The 17,926-nt window shown below is 52.3% G+C and overlaps 6 protein-coding genes across 6 annotated transcripts; 4 read left to right on the top strand and 2 right to left on the bottom strand.

Annotated features, from left to right (window-relative positions):
- Window positions 1–283: 283 nt before the first annotated feature.
- Window positions 284–6,572, top strand: BO83DRAFT_395064 (Rh-like protein/ammonium transporter; the record flags this gene model as incomplete). Its single annotated transcript, XM_025533052.1, has 6 exons — window positions 284–317; window positions 425–1,403; window positions 1,447–1,770; window positions 1,834–2,068; window positions 5,232–5,672; window positions 5,718–6,572. 6 exons carry the CDS (start codon window positions 284–286, stop codon window positions 6,570–6,572), a joined length of 2,868 nt encoding a protein of 955 aa, XP_025392580.1.
- Window positions 6,573–6,657: 85 nt separating this feature from the next.
- On the bottom strand, window positions 6,658–7,727 carry BO83DRAFT_374414 (formyltetrahydrofolate deformylase). The gene has a single exon (XM_025530195.1). The coding sequence runs from the start codon at window positions 7,641–7,643 to the stop codon at window positions 6,792–6,794; it is 852 nt and encodes a 283-aa protein (XP_025392581.1). The 5' UTR covers window positions 7,644–7,727; the 3' UTR covers window positions 6,658–6,791.
- A 228-nt stretch (window positions 7,728–7,955) lies between these two features.
- Window positions 7,956–9,969, top strand: cbhB (putative 1,4-beta-D-glucan-cellobiohydrolyase). Its single transcript, XM_025537611.1, has one exon. The coding sequence runs from the start codon at window positions 8,268–8,270 to the stop codon at window positions 9,876–9,878; it is 1,611 nt and encodes a 536-aa protein (XP_025392582.1). The 5' UTR covers window positions 7,956–8,267; the 3' UTR covers window positions 9,879–9,969.
- A 654-nt stretch (window positions 9,970–10,623) lies between these two features.
- On the top strand, window positions 10,624–12,099 carry egl2 (putative endoglucanase; the record flags this gene model as incomplete). Its single annotated transcript, XM_025533766.1, has 5 exons — window positions 10,624–10,714; window positions 10,770–10,981; window positions 11,043–11,107; window positions 11,168–11,265; window positions 11,324–12,099. 5 exons carry the CDS (start codon window positions 10,624–10,626, stop codon window positions 12,097–12,099), a joined length of 1,242 nt encoding a protein of 413 aa, XP_025392583.1.
- Window positions 12,100–12,973: 874 nt separating this feature from the next.
- Window positions 12,974–14,162, top strand: BO83DRAFT_395094 (lactonase family protein; the record flags this gene model as incomplete). The annotated part of the gene is made up of 3 exons (XM_025533054.1): window positions 12,974–13,117; window positions 13,171–13,279; window positions 13,333–14,162. The coding sequence occupies 3 exons, from the start codon at window positions 12,974–12,976 to the stop codon at window positions 14,160–14,162; spliced, it is 1,083 nt and encodes a 360-aa protein (XP_025392584.1).
- Window positions 14,163–15,641: 1,479 nt separating this feature from the next.
- Window positions 15,642–17,256, bottom strand: BO83DRAFT_449389 (putative integral membrane protein; the record flags this gene model as incomplete). The annotated part of the gene is made up of 5 exons (XM_025536746.1): window positions 15,642–16,309; window positions 16,364–16,428; window positions 16,484–16,881; window positions 16,943–17,047; window positions 17,106–17,256. Coding segments are annotated over 5 exons (1,234 nt in total), but the record flags the coding sequence as incomplete, so codon positions are not given.
- Between the last annotated feature and the right edge of the window lie 670 nt (window positions 17,257–17,926).

Consider the following 17,926-nt stretch of genomic DNA (forward strand, 5'->3'; position numbering starts at 1 on the left):
AGAAGCACACTTTCTAAATACTTGCTACCATCTTCAACTACTTTCTGCCCCCCAGCCAGCCCTGTACGAGTCAGTCCCCAGCTGTCCTGCCGCTGACTAAGCGCCTGGAATGTCATTTCGCTTCCAGTCAATTTTGTCCCTCCGAATTTCTTTTTCCCGATGAACTTTCCCGCTGCATCACCCACTGCCCCTCGCTTAAATTCGTGATATCGGCTGTCTTCTTCTGCCTTTTACTGATGCCTGCCGGCTGATCCGACTCCTTCACGAGTGGGCCATTCATTCCATGTCGGGTCGGAACGCGCCTCGCTCGAAGAATGGTATGCCAACCCTTCCCCGAGTTCCCCGGAGTCGGCGGAAAGCTCGGGAAAAAAAAATCCCAGCGGACGGACAATGGTTGACTGACTGACTGACTCGCATCTTACAGGCTGCAGCACCTGCCGCCGTCGTAAAGTGAAATGCGGGGAGGAGCGTCCAGTCTGCAAACGCTGCTTCAATCTACGACTGAACTGTGAATGGGGGATCCCCGTTAAGCGCGGCAAGGCCAATGCCCCGGTTCGGCATCTGCAGCCCGCGCAACCTCGTTGGCCAACCAGCGATGGCATCACCACTTGCTCCTCCCCATCAGCGACCACTCCCTCTCCTGTTCGCGCTGCCGTGACCAACAGCATTCTCCATCCTCACTATGCCAACACTCTAGCTGCCCTCTGGCATCGGCAGTCCCCCGGACCAGCCCCGGATTTCACCCCGGTTTCCCCAGATGTCAGTTTCCCCACGGGATGGCCGTTTCCGCCCTATGCGCAACCATCGCCACTCTACCGGCCCCTGCCCGGAACAGGTGCTCTGCCCTGCACCAATTCGCTCGTCTTGTCGGAGCATGATCAGAAATACTTTCAGTACTTCCCTTCCTCGTCCGTGGTGTTCTATTACATGAAGAATTGGCAATGGAGCAGCTTCCGCTATCTGTATGAGGGGCCCGCGGCTACCAGCAAGGTCATCATGCGCATGATCTTGGCGTTGTCTGCAAGTGATATGCATCGGAACGGCCTGGTAGTCCGGTCACCAGGTCGTCCGACCGCTGAGGATCATGGCCGGTACCATTACGGCATGGCCGTCAAGGAGTTCCGGCAATTACTGGAAACCCCTAGACCTCAGGTGTCGTTTGCGGAGCTTGAGATGATATTTGCAACCATGTTTCTCATGGTCGCGTACGAATGGCAGTTTGGACACTGCGTGCGTCATCTCCACCTCCATCTACAGGGAGTGCGGTCTCTGCTGGAGACCCATCCGGAATTGTTCCATGTGCGCGACGTCAACGAGGTGTTGTTGGCAATGGAGGCGGACCAGCCTAGTGATACGGTCTCTCGGGCTTCGTTCATCTCGGACCAGTTCTTGCTTTGGATATTGTAAGTATGCTTCCTGCTTTACTAGGCATCGCTAATCAATCAGATATATCGATGTCAATCGTCGGTCGATCGGAACTACAGAGTCGCTCTACGACTACGTGCTCAACTCCGGCAATGAATCTCTTCACCCAGACCATCTGTATCGCTGCGCGCGGCTCTGGAGTCGATGCTTCTGGGGTAAGCAATACCCGGACCAGGAGGTATCAGACGACATGGAGAACTACCGAGGGCTGGAGTTTGTACACGTCGGATACACATTATGGCATAAGCTCTGGAAATGCTTGGATGAAAAACACACCGAGTCTGGCGACGCACTGTTAGCTGAGATGATGGCGGTTCGAGATGTATGCCAACCTCCGAACTTATTGTAATATTTATGCTAACCAGTATAGAAATATTCCGACCTTCTCTTAACCGCCAAACTTGCCAGTCCAGGCTCCACCCGCCGCACGCTCAACACCATCTACATGGCTGTGAACAACTTCTACGCCCTGATCCTCTTTCACCGTCGTCTCTTCGATACAGCCCGCTCACCAGCCGCACTGCATCGCCAAGCCCTCAACAACATCATCGACAACGCCCACAAACAATACACCGCAGACCCACGTCTATTACGACGACTACATTGGCCACTCCTAATGGCCATTGTCGAAACCGACGACCCAGCACAACGCGAGTGGCTGCGCGAGCGGCTCTACGAGCTGCGATCATTCCACTCAGAACACCTATGGGCCTTTCAACTTGCAGAGGAGGTACTTGCTCGCCAGGACGCGAGCGCAGGGGAGTATGCGAATCTGGCGGAATTGCTGCGCAACCACCAGATCCGTTTGCAGTGATACCATATATATGATACCTTGTATACTTGATACTTTAATATGTAACCATTATGTACATTATTCCATAATTGTCCTGTATTTATGACAAATTCTCCAAGAAATACGCATCATACGCAACCTCCCCCTTTGCCCTCGTCGCCCGTCCCACAATCACCCGGTTCGACATCCACCGGTACTTCTCATGTCCTGTCTCCAGTTTGATATGTAGATGGAACCAGTAACTCGCCGGATCAACACCATCGCCTTCCATCAATGCCTTCAGCACTTCGGGGGGTCCAGACCGGGTTCCTTCCGTTCTACACATGCCCATCATTAGCATACACCAAACCCCAAACCCCATTGAATAGATGATAATAGAGTAAAGACTGACCTCACATAAATATACGCCCCATCCTCACTCTTAATCACATAATTCGTATTCACATGCGTCGTCTGGTTTTCTTCCACTAGCCTATCCTCTCAAAGTTAGCCTTCGATCTCAATTCAAGTAATCGATCACCCAGTAAGGTACTATGAATATGGGTAAAGGTATGGGTAAGGTATGGGTACATAAAATCCGCCCCTCCCGGAACAACCTCCCCGACGAGATACTTCCCCCTCACGGTGCCAGACTTGATGGGCACGCAGCGTCGACGGCCGTACGGTCCCGTGCCGATTTCGAGGGGTGGGTCGACGGCACAACGGAGTGTGAATAGGTGGGTTAGGGTTGGGGGTGGGGAGATGGGTTCCATTTTTCTCTTTCTTGTTTTCGGATAGGGTCAATTAGGGGGATTGGTTTGGGAGGGAGAGGGTTGAGGGTGTTTATGTGTGAGGTGGAAGTATAAATGGGGGGTGAGTAGGACTGTTATATGTGTATGTGGTTGTGGTTGTGCGTGGAGTATTCCGGTGGAGCAGAAGTATACTAATGGGAACGGATATCGGCAGTCGGGGTGTGGGGGCCTCGGAGTAAGTTGGTGGTGGTGCTGGTGGATGCTGTAGTGTAGGAAGTTGTCTAGTGCTAAGGAGATTGGAATTCAATTGTGGTAGTACAGTTGATTTTTACTATACAGAGGGTGTTGTCCAGAGTGGTGACATCATGTTTGGTTTGAGTTGAGTGCTGACCATTGGATAGGATATGTTTTGGGACTGGGGATTGGGATAAAGTTGGGGTGCGCCATGAATTTGTACTTATTGTGATTGATGCTTTGGCAGCATGATTACTGAGTCTGAGTCAATGAAAGTGAGGACACAGATACGGGTATATCATTCATTATGGTTTATAATTTCTGTCGTTTGAAAGCAGCTTGCCATAATTCAATGGATATATTAACAGCACACCCTAAACGCCTGCCCAGACTAATTATGCACATAAGCCAGTTTCCAATGACTGGTCTCCGCGTCGAGCGAGACTGCATCGCAGTCTGCTCATCCATCAGGCGGGTATAATGTTACACGCTCGTTTGAAGATCGCATCCGCATGCGCATCCTAGCTCGCGATTCGCCAATAAGGACATGATGACCTTATGATTCCTTCTTCGCTTGACACCGGATAGAATGGATGATGGAGTGTTCGTTTACGCGCCACCGACGAGGACGTTGTTAACGGGGATGTGGACTAGATCCAGTCAGTGTACCGATCTAGCAGGGGTTTAATCCAATGGTAGGGGCAGCATACTCAGCTTGACAATGTAGCCGATGAATCCCATGATCAGGAAACCAGTACCGACAGCCTGGCTGATCTTGATGAACTCGCGCTTGTCGGCTATATAGCAAAACTTATTAGCTTGAAACCAGGAGTTGCTGCACAGAGTAACGGCCAACTCACGCTTCTGGCTGCGGTTGACAAACTGCACGCCATCCCTGAGGAACTCCCGAGGGACGTTGAGGAGCTCTTGCACCTGGTCGGACATTTTGACGAAGCGAAGGAATGGATGCTGAGGTGTCAATGGAGGCGAGGTGAGTTGGGGATGGATGGATGGACGCGAATGGGCCAGCTGTGCTCTTTTGGTGGTCGGCGAATAATGGCGTCGCTCGGTCGGACTCGAAAGGGGCGGATTATCTACCTTCCGAGGTCCTGGCCACGTATCAGTTGGTTGGTCACGGGTGTGGCTGACGGATTTGTGGCACGATCACCAATGTGGCTGGGGAGGGTCCCGGTTTACCCCGGATCGTGTCCCGAGTTGCTCCATTGGGATAGATACTCTTTTCCGATTGTGGAGGGTGCTCGTTCGCACTCTCCAATTCTTCTCTATTTCATCCTCGACTTTACCTGAACGACCCTGCCGTTCAGTTGTGACTTTCAGCTACTAAGGGAAGCAAAGTGCTAGATAGCACCCATCGAGCGACGGTACTAATCCTGACAAACTACTCTCGACTGCTGCTACTTTGGAAGGCGTGTTGACGGCCAACGAAGCAATGTGCTGCACCAGACAGACTTGGCATCGCTCCTTGGAATTGCTGACCAAAAAAAAAAAACAACGGTTGGGGGACACCCTTGATGCGCGTTTTCTATGATCCATCATAATGAGCTCCAGACGCATGTGTTCACAGGCTAAAAGCAGTGCGTATGGCTGCCTGACGCCAACACCCATCGGCTATACACAAGTTATCACTCTCGTCTCTCTGAGGCCTGCAAATTATTATTCACAAGATTGCATAAAGGCAATCTACATTTGACCATGGGTGTTCTGCTAAAAACACATCGCTGTGATCAAATCCCTCAGGTCGGCCTGCATCTCCGCCGGAACAACTACTAGTCTCACCCCGCCTTGCTGCATCCAAATTGCAGCTGGTTGCACTTCCCTATCCGAGCATCGTCTTGCAGGAGCTGAGCTCGGCGATCGACATGATAGTGCATCCTGACCAATTATATCCGCCATGACTACTGAGCTGATAAGCTCTACAGGCTTGATTCGTTCTCATTGTGTCAGCACCAGACCCCGATACAAAATAGTAGTACCTATCAGCCATGGAGTATGCGATATTTAAGATACCCCTCTTGTTAACTCAACAGCAAGCACCAGGGCCAGCCAGTTCAACAGGCACCATGTCTGTCCAAACAGCTTGGGAAGCCTGCGACAAAATCGATACGCTATTCATTCTTGTCTGCTCTGTCTTCTGCTGGCTTATTATCCCGGCTGTCGGGCTCGCCTACTCTGGCTACTCCACTCGTTTCAATAGCATTGCTTCGTTCTATCCCGGCCTTTTGGCGGTCGCCGTCTGCTCGATCCAATGGTGGATGCTGGGGTATTCCCTCGCCTACGGCGAAGGCAATGGCTTCTTTGGGGGCTTCGGCAAAGTGTTTCATATTGGTGTCCTCGCTGAACCGGTCGGCTCGATTCCTGAGATTCTCTTCTCAGAGTTTCAGCTCATCTTTTGCGCGACCGTGTGCGCTATTGCAATCGGAGGAGCTTGTGAGCGCGGACGGCTTCTTCCATTGATTCCATTTATCTTTGTAAGAGCAGTCTCCTCGTCCCTCAACATTTGCTAATTTCTCTAGCTCTGGTGTACATTCATATATGCTCCTCTAGCCCACATGGTCTGGTCGGAGAACGGCTTTCTCGCGAATCTTGGTGCTCTCGACTTTGCTGGAGGCACTCCCGTGCATATTTGCAGCGGTGCCACCGCCACAGCAATGAGTGTATACCTTTCCTACCCCTTGTTTCGGTCGCGACGCTCTCAGATTCGAACCCCGCAGCACCTGTTATTGCATCGGCCACACAACACTTTATGCCAACTGCTAGCCCTGATCATCATATGGAATGCGTGGCTTGCCTTTGACGCGGGAACTACGCTCGCTCTCAACTTCAAGAGTGTCATGACCGCCTGCGTGACGAATCTCTGCGCCTCCTCAGGCGCTCTCACCTGGGCGAGTCTGACCTACTGGGAGACCGGAAAGTGGAGCTTGGACAGTACTTTCTTAGGCGCGATCGCAGGACTCGTTCTAATCACGCCGAGCGCAGGCTTCATCGACATGAGCACGGCAATGGGTTTTGGCGTCCTAGGTGCTGCATGCGGGTACCAAGCTCTCAAAATCAAGTTCACCAAACGAGCGAAGCTTCTGCGCTGGGTCGACAACGGGGACACATTTGCTACACACTGCCTGGGTGGGTTTTTGGGCACGATTGTGACTGGCCTATTTGCGCAACGAGAAGTCGCAGCATACGACGGCGTCACCGACATCGTCGGCGGGTGTTTCTTCGATGGCAACTGGAGACAGCTAGGAATACAAATCGTCGAAGCGCTGATCGGGTTTGTATGGAGCTTTGGGGGAAGCTACATTCTGTATGCCTTGGTGGACTGTGTACCTGGTTTCGAGGTATTGGCGACGGATGAGTACGTGCACTGCCCCTAGCTTATGAACGCAACTAACTTTAGTAGGGACGTGATCGCGGGAATGGACAAATCCCAAATGGGCGAATCTCTGCACGAGGAACAATGGGCTGGAGAAGAAGATTATCATCCCTTCGAGGGAATTCGCTTGTAACATTCCGGTCAGCGCTAGCGCCGTCCAGTCAGAGTAACAACATTATTTTCCATCCTCTATATACCACCATACTGCCAAGAATATAACCTAGTTGAAGACAACAGTCTTGTGTCCGTTGAGCAGGACTCTCCGCTCAGCGAAGTACTTCACGGCCGTAGCCAAGACATTGCTCTCAACGTTGGAACCAGCATGAGTCAACTCCTTGGGGCTCATAGCATGGTTGACACGAACAACGTTCTGCTCAATAATCGGACCCTCATCCAAATCACTGGTGACAAAGTGCGCGGTAGCACCGACAATCTTGACACCGCGGTCGAAAGCCTGGTGGTAAGGCTTAGCACCCTTGAAACTGGGCAAGAAGCTGTGGTGGATGTTGATGATCTTTCCGGACATAGCCTCGCACAGCATAGGCGAAAGAACCTGCATGTAACGGGCCAGAACAACCAGATCGATGTTGTGTTCGCGGATCAGCTCCAAGATGCGTCCCTCCTGCTGGGGCTTGGTGTCGGCGGTGACGGGGAGATGCAAGAAGGGGATGTTGTAGGTAGCAGCCAGGGAAGCGAAATCGGGGTGATTGGAGACGATCAGAGGGATCTCGATGGGGAGCTGGCCGGTCGAGGCGCGGAAGAGGAGGTCGTTGAGACAGTGGCCGATCTTGGAGACCATGATCAGCACGCGGGGCTTGGAGGAGGCGGGGACGAGCTGGAAGGTCATGGTCAGGGACTCGGCGGTGGGCTGGAAGGCGGCGCGCAGGTCGTCGAGGGACTTGGCAGGGGAGGATTCATCCTTGAAGTGCACGCGCATGAAGAAGCGCTGGCTGGTCGGGTCGCCATATTGGCTGCTGTCGATGATGTTGAGGTTTTGTTGCACCAGGTAGGCGGTCACGGCGTGCACGATGCCCGGGCGGTCGGGGCAGGAGAGGGTGAGGATGTAGCTCATTGTGGTGGTTGCTGCTGAGGGATACCGTAATGGTGGAGTGATGTTGAATCAAGCAGTGGGTTGCTCTTAGGAATGACTTCAGTTCCTGACAACGAAGCAGAATTGAATTTCGGCCGTTGGGCGCCCCGCCGCGAAACAGCGAGGATCTTTGCCCGGTTTCGGTCATGATTTGATGACTCAGGCGGGGTGCGGTGATTGATAAGATTAGGGCTTGCCGGTAGGGCTACGCTGCAAGTCACATGGCCTGCACTGGATTTCCTCTTTGGGCTCGTGAGATGGTTGTCCCGGGCGGATTGCCAGATGCACAACGGCATTGTCTCCTGCTTATTGTGGCGGCGCCACCAGACTGCCGGATTGCCATTTTGGTAAAGGGAACGGTCTCCTTCGAGGTCGCTTGTCACGATGGCTTCAAGATTGGGCAACGAGGAAGTCAGTCTACTCTACGTAACCTGCCGGGATGCGGTCCGTATAGCCGTAACATGTCCGTGATCATGGAGTTTTGAGATAGGCAGCATACATTTGCGAAGGTATAAAGAGCTCGATCTTCCCCTATGTTCATCATCACAGCATTCGCATTCATCACAGCAGAACTCAGAAGTCCAAGAACTCAAGCAGTGAATCGCAATGTCTTCCTTTCAAATCTACCGAGCAGCTCTGCTGCTCTCCATTCTTGCCACTGCCAATGCTCAGCAGGTTGGAACCTACACCACTGAGACGCATCCGTCTTTGACCTGGCAAACTTGCACTAGCGATGGCAGTTGCACTACCAATAACGGCGAGGTGGTCATTGATGCCAATTGGCGCTGGGTGCACTCAACCTCCAGCTCCACCAACTGCTACACTGGCAACGAGTGGGACACCTCAATCTGTACCGACGATGTGACCTGCGCCGCGAACTGCGCGCTCGATGGTGCCACTTACGAGGCGACCTACGGTGTGACCACGTCCGGCGACGAGCTGCGCCTGAACTTCGTCACCCAGGGCTCCAGCAAGAACATCGGATCCCGGCTGTACCTCATGAGCGATGACAGTACCTATGAAATGTTCAAGCTCCTCGGCCAGGAGTTCACCTTTGACGTGGACGTGTCCAACCTCCCCTGCGGTCTCAACGGCGCACTGTACTTCGTCGCCATGGACGCTGACGGCGGCACCTCGGAGTACTCTGGCAACAAGGCCGGCGCCAAATACGGTACCGGATACTGCGACTCGCAGTGCCCCCGCGACTTGAAATTCATCAATGGCGAAGCCAACTGCGACGGCTGGGAGCCCTCTAGCAACAACGTCAACACCGGTGTTGGCGACCACGGCTCCTGCTGCCCTGAGATGGATGTCTGGGAAGCGAACAGCATCTCCAACGCCTTCACCGCACACCCATGCGACTCCGCCAGCCAGGTCATGTGCGACGGAGACTCCTGCGGTGGAACTTACAGCGCCAGCGGCGACCGCTACAGCGGCACTTGCGATCCCGACGGCTGCGACTACAACCCCTACCGTCTGGGCAACACGGACTTTTACGGTCCCGGCCTGACCGTCGACACGAACAGCCCATTCACCGTCGTCACCCAGTTCATCACCGACGACGGCACCTCCTCCGGTACCCTGACCGAGATCAAGCGGTTGTACGTGCAGAATGGCGAGGTCATCGCCAACGGCGCCTCCACCTACTCCAGCGTCAACGGCAGCTCGATCACCTCCGCTTTCTGTGAAGCAGAGAAGACTCTGTTTGGCGATGAGAACGTGTTTGACACGCACGGCGGTCTCGCGGGCATGGGCGAGGCTATGGCAAATGGAATGGTCTTGGTCTTGAGTTTGTGGGATGACTACGCCGCTGACATGCTCTGGCTCGACAGCGACTACCCCGTTAACTCGTCGGCCTCGACACCGGGTGTGGCTCGCGGTACTTGTAGCACTGACTCGGGGGTCCCGGCTACTGTGGAGGCGGATTCACCCAATGCGTATGTCACGTACTCGAACATCAAGTTCGGGCCCATTGGCTCGACTTACTCCAGTGGATCTTCCTCGGGGTCGGGGTCTAGCTCCAGCTCGAGCTCTACTACCACGAAGGCGACTTCGACGACCTTGAAGACTACCACGACGACCAGCAGCGGTAGCAGCTCGACCTCGGCGGCGCAGGCATATGGACAGTGTGGCGGACAGGGCTGGACGGGTCCGACCACTTGTGTGAGTGGATACACTTGCACGTATCAGAATGCGTACTACTCGCAGTGTTTGTAGACGGTGCCTGTAGGGGGATGAAGAAGCAGTTGTGGGGGAATTAGTTAGTGAATGGTAGTTAGCACACGTACTACAATTTAGTTAAGATTAGGGAGCAATATGACATGATCACTTGACACCGAATCTACCAACCATTTTCCTTCCAATCACACTACACTATACCAATACTATAATAAATTAACTTCCCGTACCCGACGTTCAACCTAGGCACAAACCAATCAATCATTTGCCCACAACTCAATAGCCCTCTTCCCCTCTCCTCACATATCTGCAGAACATCCGTGCGGAAAGCCTAAAGTAGTGCTAGCTTGACCAGCGCCAATCCCCGACACACCACATGGCTGGACGGGATAATCTCCGCACCCAATGCATGCATCCTCTGCAGGAAGCTTGGCTTCATTTTTCCGTTCCCCCCCTTTCCCGAAGCGATGACGATCCGGTCCTTTCCGGATCAGCAAAGGGGAGAGAGCATGAACCAAATTACCTACAAACCGGTTGGATCTGGGTTTCTTTGCGCACCCGTGACGAATCCGGTCGCCCGTTCTTGTTTAGGAAATGGGCCGATAGGTTTCTGATGGAGTGATATGGATTGTCGGTCCGGATGCCGGGTAGTTGGATAGTATTCTGGCAGAATGTGCGATGGTTGGTGATGGAATGGATATAAATGACTGGTTTCATCTGTTTTGTTCAGATTGGTATGAAGCACAGCCAGAAAAGAGAAACGGATACTGTGTGACAGGGCAAGATGAAGACTCTCTCCCTTGTGGCTGTCCTGCTCGTTCAAGCCTGGACTGCGAGTAGCAGTCTGAGGGCGAAGCGGTCTTCGGGCTTTCAATGTACCTCTTCCTTCTCTACTACTAATTTTGCAGACACATATTGATAAGTGAGCAGGGTTCGGTAGCAACGAATCCGGCGCTGAATTCGGCTCCGGGAATATCCCCGGCACTTTGGGCACGGATTACATCTGGCCTGATGCGACGGCCATCGAGACACTGCATAGTGCGGGGATGAATATCTTTCGCGTGCCGTTTCTCATGGAGCGGTTGGTGCCTGATGAGTTGACTGGTGCGGCGGATGCGACGTATATGGCTGATTTGAAGGCTGTAAGTTACCCTACTGGGTGTAAGATGCGCTGATGTTGATTATTATGGGAATGTGGTGTAGACGGTGCAAACCATTACAGATCTGGGTGCTTACGCCGTGGTTGATCCGCATAACTTTGGGAGATAGTACGTCTTTCCCTTCCTAGCCTCTCATTTGGTATGGAACTAATATCATATGCTATGCAGCTACGGCAGTATCATCACCTCGACCAGCGACTTCGCAGCCTTCTGGACCACCGTAGCCAGCGAGTTCACCGACAACGACCTGGTCATCTTCGATACCAGTACACTACCCTACCTCCCCACAATCTTCAGCAGCAGCATATACTAATAGTGAGATAGACAACGAATTCCACGACGAAGACCAAACCCTCGTCCTCGACCTCAACCAAGCCGCCATCACGGCCATCCGCGCCACCGGCGCCACCACGCAATACATCTTCGTTGAAGGCAACTCCTACACGGGCGCCTGGACCTGGACCACCACCAACACGAATCTCGTCAACCTGACCGACCCAAACGACCATCTCATCTACGAAATGCACCAGTACCTGGACAGCGATGGCTCCGGGACGAGTTCGACGTGCGTCAGCTCGACGATCGGTGCGGAGCGCATTGCTGATGCCACGAGCTGGTTGAGGGAGAATGGGAAGCAGGCGGTGTTGGGAGAGTTTGCGGGCGGCGCGAATAGTGTTTGTGAGGAGGCGATCACGGGCATGTTGGATGCGATGGTGGATGCGAGTGATGTTTGGTTGGGCGGTATGTGGTGGTCTGCTGGACCTTGGTGGGGGGATTATATCTTTTCGTTGGAGCCGGATGATGGCGTTGCGTATGAGTATTATTTGGACGTGTTGGAGGGGTATACTCCTGGTTCATCCTCTTCTTCGGGGGGTACGACTACTACTACCGCTGCGGCAAGTGCGAGTAGCACCTCTGCTGCTGGGAGTGCTACTACGAGCAAGGTGACTACTACCACTGCTACTGCTGCTACTGCTACATCGACGGCTGTGGCTGCGCACTATGCGCAGTGTGGTGGGGAGGGATGGACTGGGGCGACGACTTGTGCGGATGGATATACCTGCACGGTGGAGAATGCGTGGTATTCTCAGTGTTTGTGATGAGTTACTTAGGTATGTATCTCAATGAGCGAGTGAGAATGATAGTATGTGATGTTGTATACCAACTACTGATAGTCTGGAGAGTCTCGGCTAAGCGCGTTCCCGGCCGGCAATGGGAATTGCCGCGGATCAGCCCCGAAGGGTTTATCCATTTCTGCGGGGTGTGATTGGGTGCAGTGAGGCATATGCAGTGAGACAGGGTTAAGGTTATTTTACATTGAGAATCCTGTGCAATTCGCATGATATTGATATGTATTCTCATATTTCCTTCTACTTAGGGATGCTATGGGTATGTTGTGAGTGAGGTAGAGTATGTGTCTTTTCTGGGAAGAGAGTAGAGAGTCTAATTCAATTGTTGTGATTTGACGAAGGCATTTCAGAAACTTTCTGACTCGAAGAATAAATATATTTGAAACAAAAATAAATTGTAGAGGAGTTAGGCATTGGAGTGTGCTGAAATATCTGGAGGATAGGCAGTGCACGTGCCATGCCTCAACATCCACAATGGCAGAACCAGATATCTCTCTTATTGGATAGGGCTGATAGTATAATGGACAGAAGTTGAATATTATCACAATTCAAGTGGTAATTGAACCCTTGATCATACTTGATATTTCTGCTGCATCGGCAACCCCGGATTGCCGGTCGCGGATGCCGGCTCCCCGCATTACCGCATCGGGCGAACTATCGGCTGCGCTTCTCGCCTTCATTCCCGATCGCATCTTTGGCTCTTCCTCTTCATCTTCTCCTGTCTCCAGGGACTATGTTCCGTGCCATTGCTCGTTCATCTCTCTTTTCTACTATTCCTACCAAGCATACCTCCCTCCCTCTCACCCTCACAGCCTCCCTCTTCACCCCTACCGCCCCCGCCAACATGAAGCATCATCTTATGGTCGGTACCTGGACCCCTCCAGGCCGCATCTACACTGTCGCCTTTGACGATGAGGCCCTCACTCTCGACCTCGTCAAGAAGACCGACATCCCGGAGGCTGAGCCCATCTCCTGGATGACTTTCTCGGTAGGCATACCCTTCAATGCGTCCTCCACTGCTCTCTGCTCACTCTCCTCCAGCATGACAAGAAAGCCATCTATGGCGCCGCCATGAAGAAGTGGAACAGCTTCGCCGTCCACAGCCCCACGGAGATTGTCCACCAAGCCTCTCACCCTGTTGCTGGTCACGGTGTGTATACCCTCTCTCTCTCTCCTCTGCCATGGACCTCGCTAATTCCTCAGAACTCGCCGCCAGCGCCGACACCAACACCCGCGCCATCTTCGTCCTCGCCGCCCACAAGCCCCCCTACAACGTCTACGGCAACCCCTTCTACAAATACGCCGGCTACGGCAACGTCTTCTCCGCCGGTCCCGATGGCGCTCTCCTCGAGAACATCCAGAACTACGAGTACGAGCCCAACACCGGTATCCACGGCATGGTCTTTGACCCCACCGAGACCTACCTCTACTCCGCCGATCTCCAGGCCAACAAGATCTGGACACACCTGAAGGACACCGAAACCGGCAAGCTGACTCTGGTCGACTGCATCGAGGCTCCCTCCCCCGATGACCACCCCCGCTGGGTTGAGATGCACCCCAGCGGCAAATACCTGTACGCCCTGATGGAAGCTGGCAACCGTCTGGCCGTGTACGTCATCGACGAGCGCACCCACAAGCCCGTCTTCACCCACATCACATACCCCCTGTTGCCCCAGGGTTTGCCCCCGCGCAACAAGTACCGCGGCGACGTTACCTTCACTACCCGTAGCGGCGAGTACCTCTTTGCCACGACTCGTAGTAACCACTTCGATGTCACGGGATACATCACGGCGTTCAAGCTGGGCCCGAACGGTAACATTGAGAAGCAGCTGTTCATTCACCCTACGTCGACGAGTGGTGGACACTCGAATGCGGTTAGCCCGTGCGACTTTAGCGATGAGTGGTTGGCGCTGTGCGATGACCAGCTTGGATTTGTGGAGATTTACCGCTTCAAGGATGAGACGCTGGCTCGGGTTGCGAGGGTGGATATCCCTGAGAAGGGATTCGGTATGAATGCTATTTGGTATGATTAATGGAAAAGTATATATAGAATGTAAATAGATGATGATATGCTTTATGCCTCTGCAGAGGATATACCAAATTACTGCAAAAGTTCAAAAGTGATAGTACAGGAATCACCAGATGTAACTCTCACACTATAACTGACCACAGAGTAGAACAGTAACCCAGCAGAAAATGTAACAACACCTCAACATAGACTAATACGAATACGTACTCGCTACCACATCTAGGTACACTCAATACTACTATTATCTAACCTACCAGACCAGAGCACTGCTAAGATCCCGCCCTAACTGAACTGACATTCCCTCGCCAGAACAATCCTCCTACAGCTATTAGAGCTTATAATCAAACCTGTACAAAAAATATCTAACAGAAGCGCAAGTATACAAATATAACATATCACAACCTTCCAAGGTACTACTTCGTACTTACTAACTACATTATACAGCGCTGATTATAACAGCAGTGAAGCAATCAATATGCATCAATACCCAATCCCCTCTCCTACACCACGAAACAAATATTAACTCACCCCTCATAAACCCGAACAGGCCCTGAACCACAACCGCCCTCTCAAGGTCCTCACTGAGGAACACATCCAAGTTTCAAGATATAGAATCCCGAATACAAATCCCGATTCACCATACAATCACCCTATAACACAGTATACTAAGGTGTGATATCTGCAAGCAATTAAGTTCCTTGATTCTTGTTCCTTGGCTAGGACTGTGGCCACTGTATACACTACTGGTGATATATCATATTATATCCTATCATACTATTCCTGTCATGATGTCATGCTATGATGTTCTCCACTACGTACCGGCTTGGTCCATTATATATACGTCGCTAACGGCGGCAGGATCCAAGTTCTTACTATTTATTTATACAGAATACGAATAGGACGTCAAATAGCATAGTTCTTGGCTTAGCGGTTAGTGCGTCGACAGTACTATATATACAATAGTAGCAATTGATTCCTCACAAGACCATTAACTAGTAATTGATTCATCAGTAGTTTACACCTCCAAAGTACCGTTACTCCAAGTAACGACTCTGCAAAGTATAGATAGTAGTAGTAATAGTAGTAGTAGTAGTAGTAGTAGTAGTAGTAAAAAACATACTCGCACCGGCTGTATTCTCCGCCCAACCGGGATCCATCCCGACTCGATACTTCAAATTCCCTGCATATGCAGACTGTCGGCAATTGATTGATCAATCGGTCGATCGATCATCAGACCACCGAATGTGATCTATCAATCGAGAAAGAACTATCTATCTAGTCCGGGGTTCGTCCGAAATGCCAGATCCCGATGCAAGTTTACCAAGCTTTTCTAGATCTCTGACGAGTCTAGATCACTGCCAAGTACTTCGTATGATCGTATACGGTTTCACCATGAAACCAACACCCAACTCAGTAATGAAGTGAAATCATTATATTCATGCGCTCGCTCTATGCAACATGCTTTTGATGCAATATATGCGATGTTCATTAATCCCAAAATATAAGGGAAAAGAAAAAGGAAAAAAAAAACAAAGGAAAGATCCACCCACTCCAGCCCAATGCAACCCGAATAACGTATACACCCAGGGGAATCAATCGAAAAAAAAAGTCGAAGGTATCAGTATCAGTGTCAGTATCAGACATGCTCTCTCACCCCCACAGTACTATGTGACGTGCCTCCCGAGGAAGTCTGCGTCACTTCAAACGTCCGATGGATACCTAATCCCATGCCTAATTCCAAATCAGACCCCTCGGGGATTGTTCCATGCGTCCGCTCCGCGTTGCCCGAGGATCCCGTCAGCCGTTCCTCACTGCTGTTCGATGACCCGCCGCGCCAGAGTCGCGTATCGGGGTCCACCTGGCTTTGGATCGTCGTTACGGTCACGGCCAGTTTGTCTGGCCGGAGACGGTTCTGTACGGCGGCTTCGTCGAGCGAGCCTAATGGGTAGGGCCGGTCGTGACTGCGTCCCATGCCGCCGCTTTTGCCGAGCGGGCGCGAGCCGGAGGGACCGGGGAATGGGGATGCATCATAGTTGTCGGCGGTGGAGCCGAGCCATTTGCGGAGAAGGGGGCGGAGGGTGGCGAGACTGCCGGCGGTGATACCTAGGCCGCATTCGATGTTGGACCAGAGGGCGATTTCGACGGTTGCGTCTGGCTGAGTTTAGTAAGGGGTTTGTGTGGGTTTGGATAGAGTGAGAGGCGTACAGAGGTAGTCCCAGTCCGCGAAGGTATGTACCCATGGGATACGGATGATGGTAGCAGAAGAGGCGCTGTTGAGGTTGGTTAGTTTCGTCGGTTATGCTTCGAAGCAGCGAGGTAACATACATGCATGCCATACTCAGAATGCCCACCACAGCCATTTTCGTTTGTTGCTTCATGTGCAACTTGCGCACAAGGAAGATAGGCAAAATGCCGACGGTAAAATCGCACAGTGCTGCGAACCCACTGTATACGTAGGTCATGGCGATAACGATTTGAATGTCCATGCAATGGCCGTGAATATCCGGGTTGAAGGCCTTGCGAGTCCAGAAGTAGGCGAGTGGCTTGCACTGCAGCAACATGATGAGCATGAAGACCATGCCGGCAACGACAGTCAAGACCATGACGGTCCAGAGGATCCAGATATGGAGGCGTCGAACAGTGATGCGCATCAAGAAGATGCAGACGGAGATTTTACAGGCGACGGCCGCAAAACAATATGCGATCTCACAAAACCACCAGTACTATATTCGGCCCAGGTTAGGTTGAATGTAGGAGGGAGGTGAAAGGAATAGGAGTACCGACCTCCATGGCGGTTACACGCTGATGCGCATCCAAGTCTTTGAAACGTCGTCCAGTACCGTATATACTGCCTCCAATCATGCATCCCGAGAACATGGCGTAGAAGCCCTAGATATGCTGCTGATTAGAACACCATGCGTTGGAGTCAATACAGGATTAGACGTACCATGGCCACCACCATGGCCCAGTCATCCCAGCCGAAGGCTCGCACGATCCATCCGCGCACATAACATCGTAGTATGACAGTCACACACGCAACTGACATAAAGGCGGCCGCAACCGCCTTGACCTCGAGGCTGCGGTCATCCTTAGCCATGCTACAGACGCAGTCGAGGCAAGTCCATGAAAGCTCAGCTCAGCTCCCGCGGGGTGGGGATGACCCAATATATGAGAAGGCCCGAAATGCCGGGGAGGTCCAGAACCAGTACCGGGACTAGCAGTAAACACGAAGCTAATCGCGTCGGATCCCAAACGGTGCAGGACTAGTCGGGTCGCAGATGCTCATCCGTCCTCTGCCAGGAGACGGTGATGGGCTTGTGCGCACTCCTAAAAGAGAAGGCGATCTACGTAGGACTAACTTGAGCCAGGCGAGTTGAGCAGGCTCGCTTAGTTGGACTGCAGGAAGTGTCAATTTGTTTCTACTTTTGCAGATGTTGGACCGTGTCCACGGTCCAGTATATTTGCGGTGGATTCAGGGCTGGCAGGCCGTTGTTGGGTCTTGTTTGTCGATGGGAGACGTGAGCGGACTCCCTTTGAGTCAGGGCCCGTCTGCGAATGGCTTCTGATTCTTTAAGCGTGTTTGCGATTAGTCTGAATTTGGAGGTGGAGGAGATGCTGCTCCAGCCTGTCGGTAGTTTCAGTGCATCAGCGAGCGACGATTGGGTGCGTGGTGCTGTCGATCCACTTCGGTCGGATTTGCCACCAGGAAAGGAAGCATCCCCGACGGACGAGTCAGGGACGGTGCAGAAATTTTATACTCTATCGGGA

Source organism: Aspergillus eucalypticola, assembly GCF_003184535.1.
Source record: "Aspergillus eucalypticola CBS 122712 chromosome Unknown BO83scaffold_2, whole genome shotgun sequence".
Classification (NCBI taxonomy): Eukaryota; Fungi; Ascomycota; class Eurotiomycetes; order Eurotiales; family Aspergillaceae; genus Aspergillus; species Aspergillus eucalypticola.